The sequence below is a fragment of the Ziziphus jujuba genome, chromosome 8, assembly GCF_031755915.1.
Source record: "Ziziphus jujuba cultivar Dongzao chromosome 8, ASM3175591v1".
Lineage (NCBI taxonomy): Eukaryota > Viridiplantae > Streptophyta > Magnoliopsida > Rosales > Rhamnaceae > Ziziphus > Ziziphus jujuba.
Window position 1 is genome coordinate 9,263,515 of NC_083386.1, and position 13,636 is coordinate 9,277,150.

At 33.7% G+C, this 13,636-nt stretch overlaps 1 protein-coding gene and 1 long non-coding RNA gene across 2 annotated transcripts; both read right to left on the bottom strand.

The window, feature by feature from the left end:
• Window positions 1–1,558: 1,558 nt before the first annotated feature.
• Window positions 1,559–3,144, bottom strand: LOC132805143 (uncharacterized). Its single transcript, XR_009640530.1, has 2 exons — window positions 2,734–3,144; window positions 1,559–2,187 (listed from the first exon to the last, which is right to left on the bottom strand). It is a non-coding gene; the product is annotated as an uncharacterized LOC132805143 (long non-coding RNA).
• Window positions 3,145–5,104: 1,960 nt separating this feature from the next.
• Window positions 5,105–6,990, bottom strand: LOC107432511 (UDP-glycosyltransferase 79B9). Its single transcript, XM_048469400.2, has one exon. The coding sequence runs from the start codon at window positions 6,854–6,856 to the stop codon at window positions 5,495–5,497; it is 1,362 nt and encodes a 453-aa protein (XP_048325357.2). The 5' UTR covers window positions 6,857–6,990; the 3' UTR covers window positions 5,105–5,494.
• Between the last annotated feature and the right edge of the window lie 6,646 nt (window positions 6,991–13,636).

Here is a 13,636-nt window from a genome sequence, read left to right on the forward strand (position 1 = left end):
TTAAACTTTAGACAAAATTTAGTTAAACGCAAAAATAATTTTACATCAGCACTCAATTCAAAACTTTAAAAATGAGACACTAATAAAGAAAATGATCCACATATTGGAGAATAATCCAATTCAATGGTTTTAAGTAATCAACGTTTCACTTTTTTTTTCTTTTTTTTTTTAAAGATAAATTCATCATTTTATTTTCTAAGTTGAGAATAAGCCAATTTTTTTTAACTATAGAAGTTTTATAAAATTTGAAAGTTCAAATTTAACTTAACTTTCAAATAATAAAATGATATTTTTTTTTTTATAAAAAAAATCTTGCAAATAGACTTTTTCTTTTTAGATTTTAAAAACTTAAAATGAAAAAGAACTAATCAATACATGTTTAATAACAAACTAATACTTTTTAATATTATAAAACTTGTATAATTATAGAGATACTTCTTCTTAATAGATCTAATAAATTTATTGTGCATTATCATATTGTATTCATTAAAACTCATTAATTCATTAGATTTTATTGGATGAGACTGATACTAATCTGATACGAAATTATTAATTCAAGCTTATAAATTATCATGTAGATTTATATTGTATTATCATATTGTATAAAATTTTATCAGATCTAATAAAACTTGATTCTTTTCAAATATTTATAAGCAATATAAAGATGCACGACAAATAACTTATTAGCCATGAAATTAAGAAAATTGTAGAAAAATAACCATCAAAATAATAATGTCCACAATTGTTCAATTATTGATGGGCAAAGTACAATAAGATCTCCTTTTTTTTTTTTCTTTTTCTTTTTTCTTTTTTCTTTTTTTTAAATATCATTAAGATCTCTTAGTTTACAAATCTCCTCTTCAACCTACATAAATAAAATAAAATAAAAATCAATTAACATAATATGGTACATATTCCACCATAAAAGCAATTTTGTACTTTTGAAAAAAATAACTATAATAATTTTTTTAACAAAAGTATCCTTTCTATCTATTTTCATTATTGCAAGAGAATTTTGCATTAATTATATTTTAATATCTTCTATTTTTAAAATATTATAATTTAGGCCGTCAATTGTACATCATCATGATATTAAACCTTCTATAAAATTCTTAGTTATGCTTTTTAATTTCTGATTCAATTATAGAGTTCAAGTTGCAACTTTTGTAAATTGAATTGAATGTTTTACACTCAGCTGAATTATATGGAGGATCTTGAACATAATCCTTTATCGGTTGATATTGAAAATTTTGGTGATAGTTGGATCAGTATGAACAAAATAAAAAATAGATGGCTCAATGCTACCGATTTTAAGTTTTAAAACCAAAAATCTAAATTGGAATATTATAATGAAATTAAAAAGAGATTTTTTTACTATTTGACCACAAGCCTAATACGGGAGGGAGAGAAAGTATGTACAACAAAATATACAAAGCTATCTTTTATCAAAAAAAAATAAAAAAAAATATATATATATATATATACATACAAAGCTATCTTTTGCTTTCTGTTTTGGAATCTGTATACCATCTTTATTATATACCAGAACAAAATCCCAGTTTTGGAATCTGTATACCATCTTTATTATATACCAGAACAAAATCCCATCAAAAAGTGAAACCTATTTGCAAGATGTTTACATATATAATCTTTGTATAATAAAATGCAGTACTTTGTTCTTGCAGTTTTATCTCTATTTCCTATACCCTTATCCACAATTAATAATAATTCAATCTGAATCATTGTTTGAAAATACAAAAGAATTGCCAACCTAGAAGCTTCCTAGAAGGATAAAAAGGTATTCTCATCTTTCGCAGGAGAAACCAGAGAGGCATTGTTTTGAATGGTTTTGTTTGCAGTAAGCATTGCCAAATGAACATTTCACCCAAGTGTTGGGAACGAATGCCTCGGAAAAATTTGTCAAAAAATAATAAATTTGATGGATACTTATATATCTTGACCACCTTGTTGAAAAACTCAGGAGCAAGGATTTTTCTTTGTTGAGACCATTCAGATCCATTGGCGTTGACAATGCCTCGGTCTAGCAAAGGATCAAACAGTTTCTGTGGGAAAGATGGCTTTCCAAAGCCCAAGGAAGTGTATAAAGTGATTTCCTTCATGATTTCTGGATCATTTATGTGCACAAATTCCATGTTGCCTTGCCTAGTGAGAACATGAATGTTGGACCTGCATACATCATATGGACAATTAATATTCATTCATTTTTTTATTTAATTTAAAAGAATAAGAAATCAATATGTATTTTGGGCTTGCTAGACTCATTTAATAAATTTAGACTTTTTTTTTTTTTTTTTTTTGTTGTGATTTGGGTAATTTTCTGAGGAAATAGGTTTTATTCAAACCAAAAGCAACCACATCTAATATGTTGGTATGGTGGCAAGCATTTTTATTTTTATTTATTTTTAATTTTCCATTTTCAGTTTTTTTAATATTTACTTTTTTATATATATAAGATTATTGACATTTTCTTTGAATAATAGCTTAACACATCCTGAATTACTTCCTTGCTAACGAAAAAAAGAAAAGCAGAACATAAAATATAAAATTAAAAATAATTTCAAACTGTTTTCATTTTGTGTTCATGTATTTTTCTAAATTATACTGCCTAGAACTAAATTAATTGCAAAAAATAAAAAGACTGAAAACCAAAACACACTCTTTAATATCAAATAAAGCAATAACATAGTATACAATAATAAATTAAAAGCTTACCATATTGCTTAGTCCATTGAGGGAAAGTAGGAAAAATAATAGCAGGGACATTGTGCACAATTCCTTTCTCTCTCCAGGAGGCGGCTTTTGGAGCTAGCTTGTGCTTCATTCACATCGCCCAAATTACCAAGCAAAAAGTAGTTGGAGGGCCTTTTATGCCTTGCTTTTTCAGCATTGCTCTCAGTCTTCTGGGCTTCACAACAGAGCGTCACACACCCTTACCAGTTACCACCAAGCTCAAAACCCACAACAACAAAACCGTCACACCAGTAATACAATGCTAGGAGAGTTAACACAGGGTACCAGACGTACATTAGGAATTTATATCTTGTAGCCAATCCAAATCAGTGATACAAACATGTTTCAAAGAACTAAATCAAAGTATCCGTAATTGTATAGCAAACATCACAATTATCAGTTGATTTAGATCATTTGATAGCAAGTTCATTGTTTTTCGTGGATAATTTTTTCAAAAAATTAAGCAAGGTTTATTATTTTATAAAATGGACAAATACAATTAATAGTTGCTTTAATAAAATCTTAATAAAAATCCACGTAAAAATGAATTTATTTTCTAAGAGAAAAGAAATGAAAATTTCTTAACAAATAACCAACTCATTAAAATTGAAAAAATAAACAAAATATAAAATAAAAAAAGCTCTTGAATAATAGATTATTATTCAATATTTCACTGCTAGAAATTATCACATTGAAATTTAAAATAATATTGACAATTTTAATTAAATAAGTTAAAATTTAAAACTTATTTAATTAGAATTTGTTAGATATATTTTTAATTCAAACTAAAAATAAATGAAACATAAAATAAAATAAAATAAAAATGTACTGCAATATTAATTGTTAAATGTTAGAAATATTATATTGAATGGATTGTCGAACTATATATAAAATATATATATATATATATATATGTATTTAATAGATATATGAACAATATGTTAAAAAAAAAGAAGGATTTTGTGCCTATCTGATTAATAAAAGTAACTCAATACATGGAGATTTTTTTTTTTAAACTATAAATTATATAGGTTTTATTTAATGTATTAATGTATGTATTTTATAACTTTTAAAATCCATTGTGTTTAAACATTAAAAACAATCATAATGAGTAATATTTGGTCAAGTTAACAGCTATGATGAGATATTGGAAGCGAGGCAAAAATGGCAAGTAATGTAGACCTTCCACAATCAAACATACTGGAGAAAGATCACAAGGCACTGCAAAATGTTTTCTTATTATGTGATAAGAGTAGCAAGAAAAAGTTTGCTCAGCCTAAGAGAAAGAATGCTTAATTAGCAATTATAGAACATTCTTCCTCAATATTGGGATGATAGACAATTGTAATTTTTTGTAAACTTTTACAAAATATATATTTTTTAATATCCTACAATAATATCACTAATATTAATATTTTGTAAAATGCAAGATATAATAGAAAATAGTTTAAATATTATCTATTTTTTTTTTAATTTTACAATAATCTTAGAAAAGTATCAATGGTGCTAAAATATCCTCGTTTATGATGAATGTACTTTGTGTTTTTATTTTTTAATTTTTTACTTAATAAATGAATATTCTTGGATTTTTTTTTTAAAATTATCATTTATGAAATATTTTATATAATTGTTCTGTTCAAATAAATTTTTCTATTTTTATTAATATAAAATTAAAAAAATAATTAATAGATAGATGCTTTTTAAATTATTATGTTCTAAGTAATTATAAAATCATTCTAATTATAAATATTCTAAAAAAAAGAATTATTAAATATTTAAATTTCATATTAAATACGTTGGCACACCTAGGATTAATAAAAGTGCCAACAAGCAACAAGAACCGCTTGTGGTTGATTTTGGTTAGGTAGAGGCTGTGGCTGTCGAAGGTCATCAAATGCATACGGCGAGTTTTGATGCAAGTGGGCAGCCACTGACACGCTGACTACATTGCCATTCATTGAAATTAAAATCATGGAAACGATTTGATTTTTTTTTTTTTAAATTGATTCTCTGGCCAATCAGGATAGTCCTGTCGACGTCAGAGCATCGACGCTCAAATACAGGAATAGTTTTCCATTTGAATACTCGAAAATTACAAATTTGGCACCGGATCCTTTTGTCATGAAGTGTATAGATCCGTAATACTTATTGAATTAATTAATATATTACAAAAAAAAGATAATAATATTTAATGTTTAATACGTAAGAAGTAATTTAAGAATATATTTCATTATAATTTTAATAAAATTTAAAACTTAACGTTGTTATTTTTTTCAATTTGTTATTGTAAGTATAAATTAATATTAAAATTTAAAAATTGATATTTACATTTGTTATTAAAAAAAGCTCATGATAATGTTAAATTTTAAAAATCATCACAATAATATCAAAATAGCATTTATAAAATAATGCTCTTACTAAACATGCCAAACGAAAATTTCTATGTCTTCCCAGATAATTGAAGCAAAAAATTAATCAATTAGCGTTTCTCTGTTTTATGGCTGATCTGCTTCTCTGTAGTGTTGATTCGGGAGAAGTGCAAGTAATTTTAAAATATTATGTATATGTTAACCGAGGGATTCCGAAATTTTAATAGCTTTAAAGCAAATTTTCCATTATTCATATTGAAGAAATAGAACAACTACAATATGGCAAAAAAATTGAAGAACATAAACAGCAAAGTCAACCAACTAATAATTGCTTAAAGCTAATTCATGCCCTTTGATTTGCCTTCTTCTACTTCTTAGTTCGAAAGCTCTTCCAAACTCTGGACAAATCTATCAACATACCCACTTGAGAAACCCGGTTTAATCAAAATTTCCCTCAGCTGGAGGTGATTTTTCTTCAACAAAATGGCAACCTCACTATCTTTATCCATCACAGATTTTATGGCTTCGTTCAGGCTCTCCTTAGAGAACCACCGATTTTTTTCCCTCTTCACTTCCACCGCAACTTTCAGATCTGTAGAAAGCAACCTCGTGTTCAAGATCTGATCACCCAAGTGCGGAACCAGCACAATCTGCTTGTCACTCAACAAGGACTCCCACATGGATCCAAACCCACAATGGCTCACAAAGCACCCGACCGATGGGTGGCTCAAAAACAATGTCTGCTGAACCCAACCACCATGAACCACCCCTCTCCCTTTCACTCTCTCTTCGAACCCCTCCGGCAATGCCTCCTCGACATTTGTGCAACCTACCGGCGGTTTCAGGGCAATGAAAAACGGCAACCCGGTCAGCTCGAATCCCAATACGAGTTCCTGAAATTGGTCTTTTTCGAGTACATATTGGCTTCCAAATGCGCAATACAGAACAGAACCCGGTTCGAATCCTTGGAGCCAATCAGCCCACCTTTGTTCTAATTTTGATTCGGCTTCTTCCGGCAGAACATACCCTGTCAAAAGCAATGGTTTTTGGTAATGTGCTTGTATGTAGTCGCAGAATTTACCTTCCAGTTCTGTACAGGTTCTTATAGCAAGCACATCACAGTCGGTCATGGAGGTGGTTAACCGCTCGTGCAATTTGGTCACGCAAGTGGAATCCGGAGCGACGAAAAACGACATCATTTCGTCGAGAGTAAACACGACGGTTGACGATGGATAAGCAGGTGGTGGCCTAGTAAGCTCTTCCTCTGTCAACGGCTTGTCGTCTCCAGCTTCTGGAAAAGGTTTGATACCCGAGGCCAGGCAAGTTGCAGAGACGACAAGGAAACAAACGGATTTAATCCCGAGTTTCTTCGTAACTTGTGGTATCCAAAATGCAAAATCGTGGAAAACGAAATTGGGTTTGTCGGCGGTTAGGATTTCTTCGACCTGTTGACGCGTGAGAAGCATTGCATCGGATACCAGATGGTTCATCTTCATTGGAACGTCGTGGGCTGTCTCTGCACCTTCAGGAAGGCCATCGACGTGGGGAATAGTGATGGTGATGAAGGTTATAAGGTGGGGATGGAGATTATGAGATTCGAGCTTGGACTGAGCTTTTTTCGAAACCAAGATGGAGATTCTGTGTCCTCTCGCTGCGAGCTCGTTGGCAAGGTGAACATAAGGGATCATATGGCCGAAAGCATACCAGGGGTACATTGCAATATGCAATTTCGCCATTTTTATTTTTATTTTTTTGTGTATTTCTCTGTTTCTGGACTTTGGAAGTGGTGGTTTTTTCCTTTGCTATATGGTTGCGCTATTGCTTTCACTCTTTGTATATAAAGCTTTGGAATCTAGTAAATTAACACTAGTCAATTAATCGACTGAGAAAGTTTACACAAAATATATATATATATATATATATATATATATATATATATATATATATATATATATATATATATATATATATATATATATAAAAACACATACCAACCTAACCTAACCTAACCTAATTAATGGTGGATGACATGTAATAGAATTAAATGTTACCCACTGTTACCAATCGGTTCCATGTGATTAATCAAATGCACCTTGAATGCTGGGCAAACTATTTTATATATGTTATAATATTAGGATTTTTATTAAGCTATAATTAGCGTGGTCGATGCAGTATCTGTTAACTAATAATATTCATATATATACTTGTTTATATCCCACAATCTGCCAAAAGGAAAGAATTATTTTTTTTTTTTTAACTGAAACAAAAGGAGAAATTGTTGATCATATGTTGTTGTTGACATTTGATAAGGATCTAGACGGAGAGAAATATGAATTGCCCTTCCATTTTCCCCCTCTCCTTTACCCATAAACAAATTTGTTAGAATATTATAACTTGGACCATGAGATTCCTGGTTAAAATGAAGGCTACGACAATAAATGCTTGATTTTTTAATAAATAATCTCCTACCTTATTTAAGCTTAGGTAATATGCGTGTGTTATTCCCATTGTCTACCTCGATGCTTGCTGATCAGGCCGCATTAATTCTGATATCGGCTTCACAGGCCGTATCAGCCTTGATGTTGGTCCCCTAGTCCACATTTGTCTAGTTGCAGGAATCCCGTGCCGCATTGACACCTACAAACGTGTTGACCTCTAAAGTTGCCTTTGTCCCAACGCAGGCTCCCTAATGTCACGTCCCGCGAAAAAGGACTTCCCGTTAGCGAAGCAAGTTGGGAACCTGCTATCGCGCTTTGGCAATTTGAAGATCATATCAAGAGGTTCCATGAAGCAAGCTCGACGAGGACGTCGACGGCATAGGTGGGGGAGAATGTCACGGTTGAAGCATTTCATCAAACACTTGGTGAGCATTCTCTCCATTTTGGGCCTTGCAATCCATTTTGGGCCTTATAATCCACTTTGGGCCTATTTTGGGCCTTACAATGGGCCAAGCACCTAGGTCAAGCCATGTACATATCCATTCTAGATGCTTCTTTAGATATTTTATGTAAAGTAGGTGGGAAAGTAGGTGGGAACCATTCTCCACCGTAGGATTAAAGCAATTATAGCCGTAGGATTAAGCTTTGTATGCCTATAAATAGGTGGAGGCCTCATTTGGCCAAACCATCCAAGAAATCTCATCTATACTTGTAAAGCTCTCTTTCAAGTAATATACTTTCATTCTCCCAAACTCTCTTTGTGCTCTAGCTTTCTTTGCTTAGCTTTCTCTTTTAGTGGGCAAAAGGCTTACTTAGTTGCAACAAAGGGTCGGAATAGCAACTAAGGCCGCACGGCTTGAAGGGTAAACAAACAAGTCCGTGACAAGTGGTATCAGAGCCAAGGTTAAAGCTAGCATTTAGAGCACAATGTCTTCATCAGAGGTTGTGATTGAAGAAGCAAGGGGAAGGGAGGTCATCCCCGAAGCTGCAAGGAAGGGACGTGGGCGTTCAAAGTCGAAGGACGTTCTCACCGCCATGGAGACCAAGGTGGTCAAGGTGGAGTTGGCCGTTGCCGACATGTTGGAGCGGCTTGATTGTGTGGAGTAAGGCATGGAGGAGCTCGATGGTCGTGTGGGTGACCAAGTGGGGGAGCTTAGAGGTACCATGCAAAGCACCAATGAGGCCAACACCGAGGCATGGCGTCATGAAAGCCAAGCTTTCCAAACAAAGGTAATTGAAACCTTGTCCCTTATGCAAGCTCAATTAGATGAGTTTAAGAAGAGAGAAGAGAGAGGAGCGAGGGATGTGGGCATGGAAGGTGGGGGAGACAAGTTCTATAAAACTCCCCAAAGCAAGGAACATCAAAGAAGGCCACCATTACCTAGCAAAGATTGGAAGAAAGGAGCCAAGCCCGAACTAAAGCCAAAGAGAGATTGCTTCCTATGTGACAGTTCACATTGGGCAAGAGATTGTCCAAAGAGGAAGTCATTAAATGCCATGCTCGAAGAGAGGGAAACTAAAGAGCAAACACAAATAGGTTCCTTACAGCTGTTGAATGCTATCAAGGCTGCTCCTAAGGAGACAAAGAAGAGTGGCCTAATGTTCATGGAGGCAAAACTCAATGGGGTGCCCACCAAGGCGTTAGTGGACACGGGTGCCTCACATAATTTCCTATCGGTGGAGGAGGCGCAAAGGCTTGGGATCGAGGCAACCAAAGAAAGGGGCTCCGTAAAGGCGGTGAACTCGGATGCAAAGCCATTCCAAGGAGTTGCTAGAGGTGTGCAAACCACCATCGGCGATTGGGAGGGCCAATTGAATCTAACGGTTGTGTCCATGGATGACTACAAGGTTGTCCTTGGTATGGACTTCCTCAACCAAGTAAAGGCTTTCCCACTCCCATTTGCAAGCAAGTTATGCATCATGGATGGGGGAACGACGTGCATGGTGCCTACGGAACAAACTAGCAAGTGGGAGGCCAAGGTTTTGTCAGCATTGCAAGTTGAGAGGGAGGAGCAAATCAACTTGGCTGCTGCCCAAAAGCCTAGTGAGGATGCCTCAAACCATGCCAAGACATCTCCTAAGGTACAACATGTGCCAAAGGAGTTGCACCAAGGGAGCTTGCGTGCATTGGCTTCAAGTCGTGGAGACGACAAGAGAAAGCACAAAGAGGCTAAGGAAGGGAACTTAGCCAAACCATCACCTCAACAAAACGAGGTACATGACGGGAAGGCACGACGCTATGAAGAGTCACTTCCCATTGTGAGGAAAGGGAGCACGGAGGCCCTAGCGAAAGGTAAGTCAATAGGAGCACCGTCAACGATAGTGACTTCACCCGCCAAGAGTGTTGAAGCCACACCTGCGGGTCGAGTCGGTCAACATAAAGGCATACCCAACTACACCAAATACTTGGTGAAGGGGAAGGACCTACCGGATGGTGAAGTAAGTGGGGAGCACGAAGATACACAACGGCAACTCAAGGATCACATTCGGCGGGTAAGGAAGAAGGCGCGACGAGGGCGTCGCGAGTTTAGGTGGGGGAGAGTGTCACGTCCCGCGAAAAAGGACTTCCCGTTAGCGAAGCAAGTTGGGAACCTGCTATCGCGCTTTGGCAATTTGAAGATCATATCAAGAGGTTCCATGAAGCAAGCTCGACGAGGACGTCGACGGCATAGGTGGGGGAGAATGTCACGGTTGAAGCATTTCATCAAACACTTAGTGAGCATTCTCTCCATTTTGGGCCTTGCAATCCATTTTGGGCCTTATAATCCACTTTGGGCCTATTTTGGGCCTTACAATGGGCCAAGCACCTAGGTCAAGCCATGCACATATCCATTCTAGATGCTTCTTTAGATATTTTATGTAAAGTAGGTGGGAAAGTAGGTGGGAACCATTCTCCACCGTAGGATTAAAGCAATTATAGCCGTAGGATTAAGCTTTGTATGCCTATAAATAGGTGGAGGCCTCATTTGGCCAAACCATCCAAGAAATCTCATCTATACTTGTAAAGCTCTCTTTCAAGTAATATACTTTCATTCTCCCAAACTCTCTTTGTGCTCTAGCTTTCTTTGCTTAGCTTTCTCTTTTAGTGGGCAAAAGGCTTACTTAGTTGCAACAAAGGGTCGGAATAGCAACTAAGGCCGCACGGCTTGAAGGGTAAACAAACAAGTCCGTGACACTAAGCTAGATCCATTTGACGTAGGCTACTCAAGTCGTATCAACATCTATTGGAATGCCAGCCTTTTGGGCCACATCCATCCCAATAGAACCTTCATTCACATCTACCACGATGTTAACCCCTCAACTCGTATTCAGAACGATAGTAACTCCAAAGGCTGCATCTACTTAGAGTGCAGGCCATTATGGTCACACCAATAATGATAAAACAAGTTGAAGGCATAGGACAGAAGATCCAATCATATGTTCTTCCACGGGCCATAAATTGAATTCAGGTCGGGGGCAATCGTCAAGATAGTAAGCAGAAGTATTGCCAATATAAAATCCTTCAACCATATCATGCCAGCCTCAACAATCTTAGATGGAGGAATGGACATTATAACATTCAAACTAATTGAGATTTTGGACAGCCAAAGATAAAAAACAATATAAATAATGACTTAAGCATAGATTTAGGAGCTGCTGAAAAAGTCATTTTAAATCTTTAACTAGTTGTGCAACTATGAAGCATGATCCAATAAGATTCTAATATGAACAAAAGACCAATGCTGTAGATGAATACAATCGAATATCAACATTAATGATATAATCGTCTGATTTTATTTTATTTTTATAATTGTTATTATTGTTATTATTATTATTTCTATTTTCTGCAATCTAGAAACGTCCATTGTTGTATTTTTCCCCAACACATTTGATAAGATTTATAAGAAAAAAAAAAAAAAATATCTGTTTGGAGTTGTAATAATTGCTATGTGGTGGAAGCAGTACTATACTTCTAAAATGAAAGACCAGATCACTAACAAAAAACAAAATTAAATAAAATGAAAGACTAGGCCATCAAATTTACGACAAGCAAATTTATTCGCACAGCTACCTCCTGGACCACTTTCTAATCACTACAACGTTTACATGTGTGCATTTGCTACATCGAGAGATTTGGCAGTTGGTACCAAATCTGCCCTTGTACTCATAGAAGTTCTTCCTCACTTCATCATCAAATATAATTCATATATATATATATTTATATATATGTATACAGCATAAGTTTTCATCTGTTAGAAAATATTCGCAACATAGGATAAAAACATGATAAAATATCAAAGTTCTAATAGTGTCCATCAAAGTTCTAATAGTGTCACGCCGATTGAAAACTAGAACTTTATTAATTTCCTCTTTCCAATATTTTTTTTCCTTGTATTTTTTTCTCTTGATTTTTCTTATATCGCTGCTTGGAGAAAAAAGGTAGAAAATAAATTGAAACTTTATTTACTACTGATTTGAATTTTGCTTGCAGTCTTTTTTGATTTTAACATTTGCTTTACCAACACGAACAAATAATTCTTCCTGTCCGACTTAAGTGAAAATGTCCTCAATTGAAGTGCATTTAATTATTTAAAATTATTAAATTATATATCACAATAAATATGTTACATTAAATACATGTATTCCAATGGTAATCAATTTTTTATTAGAATGTTCTGATAATTTTTTTTATAAAATTATTTTTTAATTCATTTTAAAATATCTTAATGGTTTAAATAACATAAGTAATGTACTAAATTTTAGAGAAATTCATTTAAACAAAAAAATAATTTTACATCACCACTCAATTCAAAACTTTAAAAGTGAGATACTAATAAAAAAAATGATCCACACATTGGAGAATTATCCAATTCAACGGTTTTAAGTAATCATCTTTCACTTTTTTTTTTTTTTTGATAAATTCATCGTTTCACTTTCTAGATTAAGAATAAGCCAAATATCTTTCTGTCAACCTAACATGTATTTTGTGCCAAGCACCTACCATAACGAATTTTTTTTTTTTTTGGGTAAATGCACATACCATAAAGATGAAAGAGACTTGATATGCCACACTTATCGTTCGCGTGCCTTGTACCAATGAGACAGTCACTCTAGACTAAAATAAAATCATATCTTACAAATAAAAGTCGTTCACTTGCCTTAGTTCCATATCTTAGAGACTTAACAACTCATTCTTCGAGCCAAATATTTAAAAAAAAAAAAAAGAAAAAGAACGAGACTTGGCAACTCATATTATGTGAAGTGAACGGAGCTATTTTTTGGGTTAATTATTAAATTTTCCATTGCCCTATAGATTGTGTTTTAATGCAGTGTATAAGTGAGATTATACACAACTTAGCAAGTACCTCTCGGTGAAACTTAGTGGAACCACTAAAAGTAGTATTAGAGTCATAGCAAGTCCAAAAATAATATATGATTGAACTGTATATATTAAAAGTAGCATTAAAGTGCATGTATGTGTTACATTTTGTAAAAAGGCGATCTAGTGGAGCATTACAAATTGCTGGAATCCCATTTTGGGTTATCTATCGTTGGAATATCATGTATCAATCATATTATAATATTGTTTATGGCCTATACAAAATTTAAGTTGTCCATAATTGAAAAATCTCATATTGATCATATAGACTTATCTTAGTTGTGAATTTTCATACTTGTACTTGGCCTATATTTATACCAAGGTCAAGGAAGAATCATTTTCAGCATTATATATATATATATATATATATAGATATCAAGGAAGAATCATATGCACCAAGCCAAAAGTGTAGTAGAGACCATCAAGGCTAACTTATTTTTTTAGTTTAAAGGAATTAACATAGGCCCTTTGGCTTTAAAAGACCTTAAACTTTTGAAGTGAGATACACTAGAAAGTGACCTTATAGGTTCTCTCATTTTCCTTTTCATTTTTAATATGGTTCAAATTCAAATTGACTTTCTCCATGCTCATTGGTACGTAAATAATTAATCTTAGATTTAAATTATCTTCTTTTTAAATTTTATAGTTAACAATTTTATTATTTTTATAACAATTAACATATTATAGATAATTGTATGTATGTAGAATGAAGGGAAAGT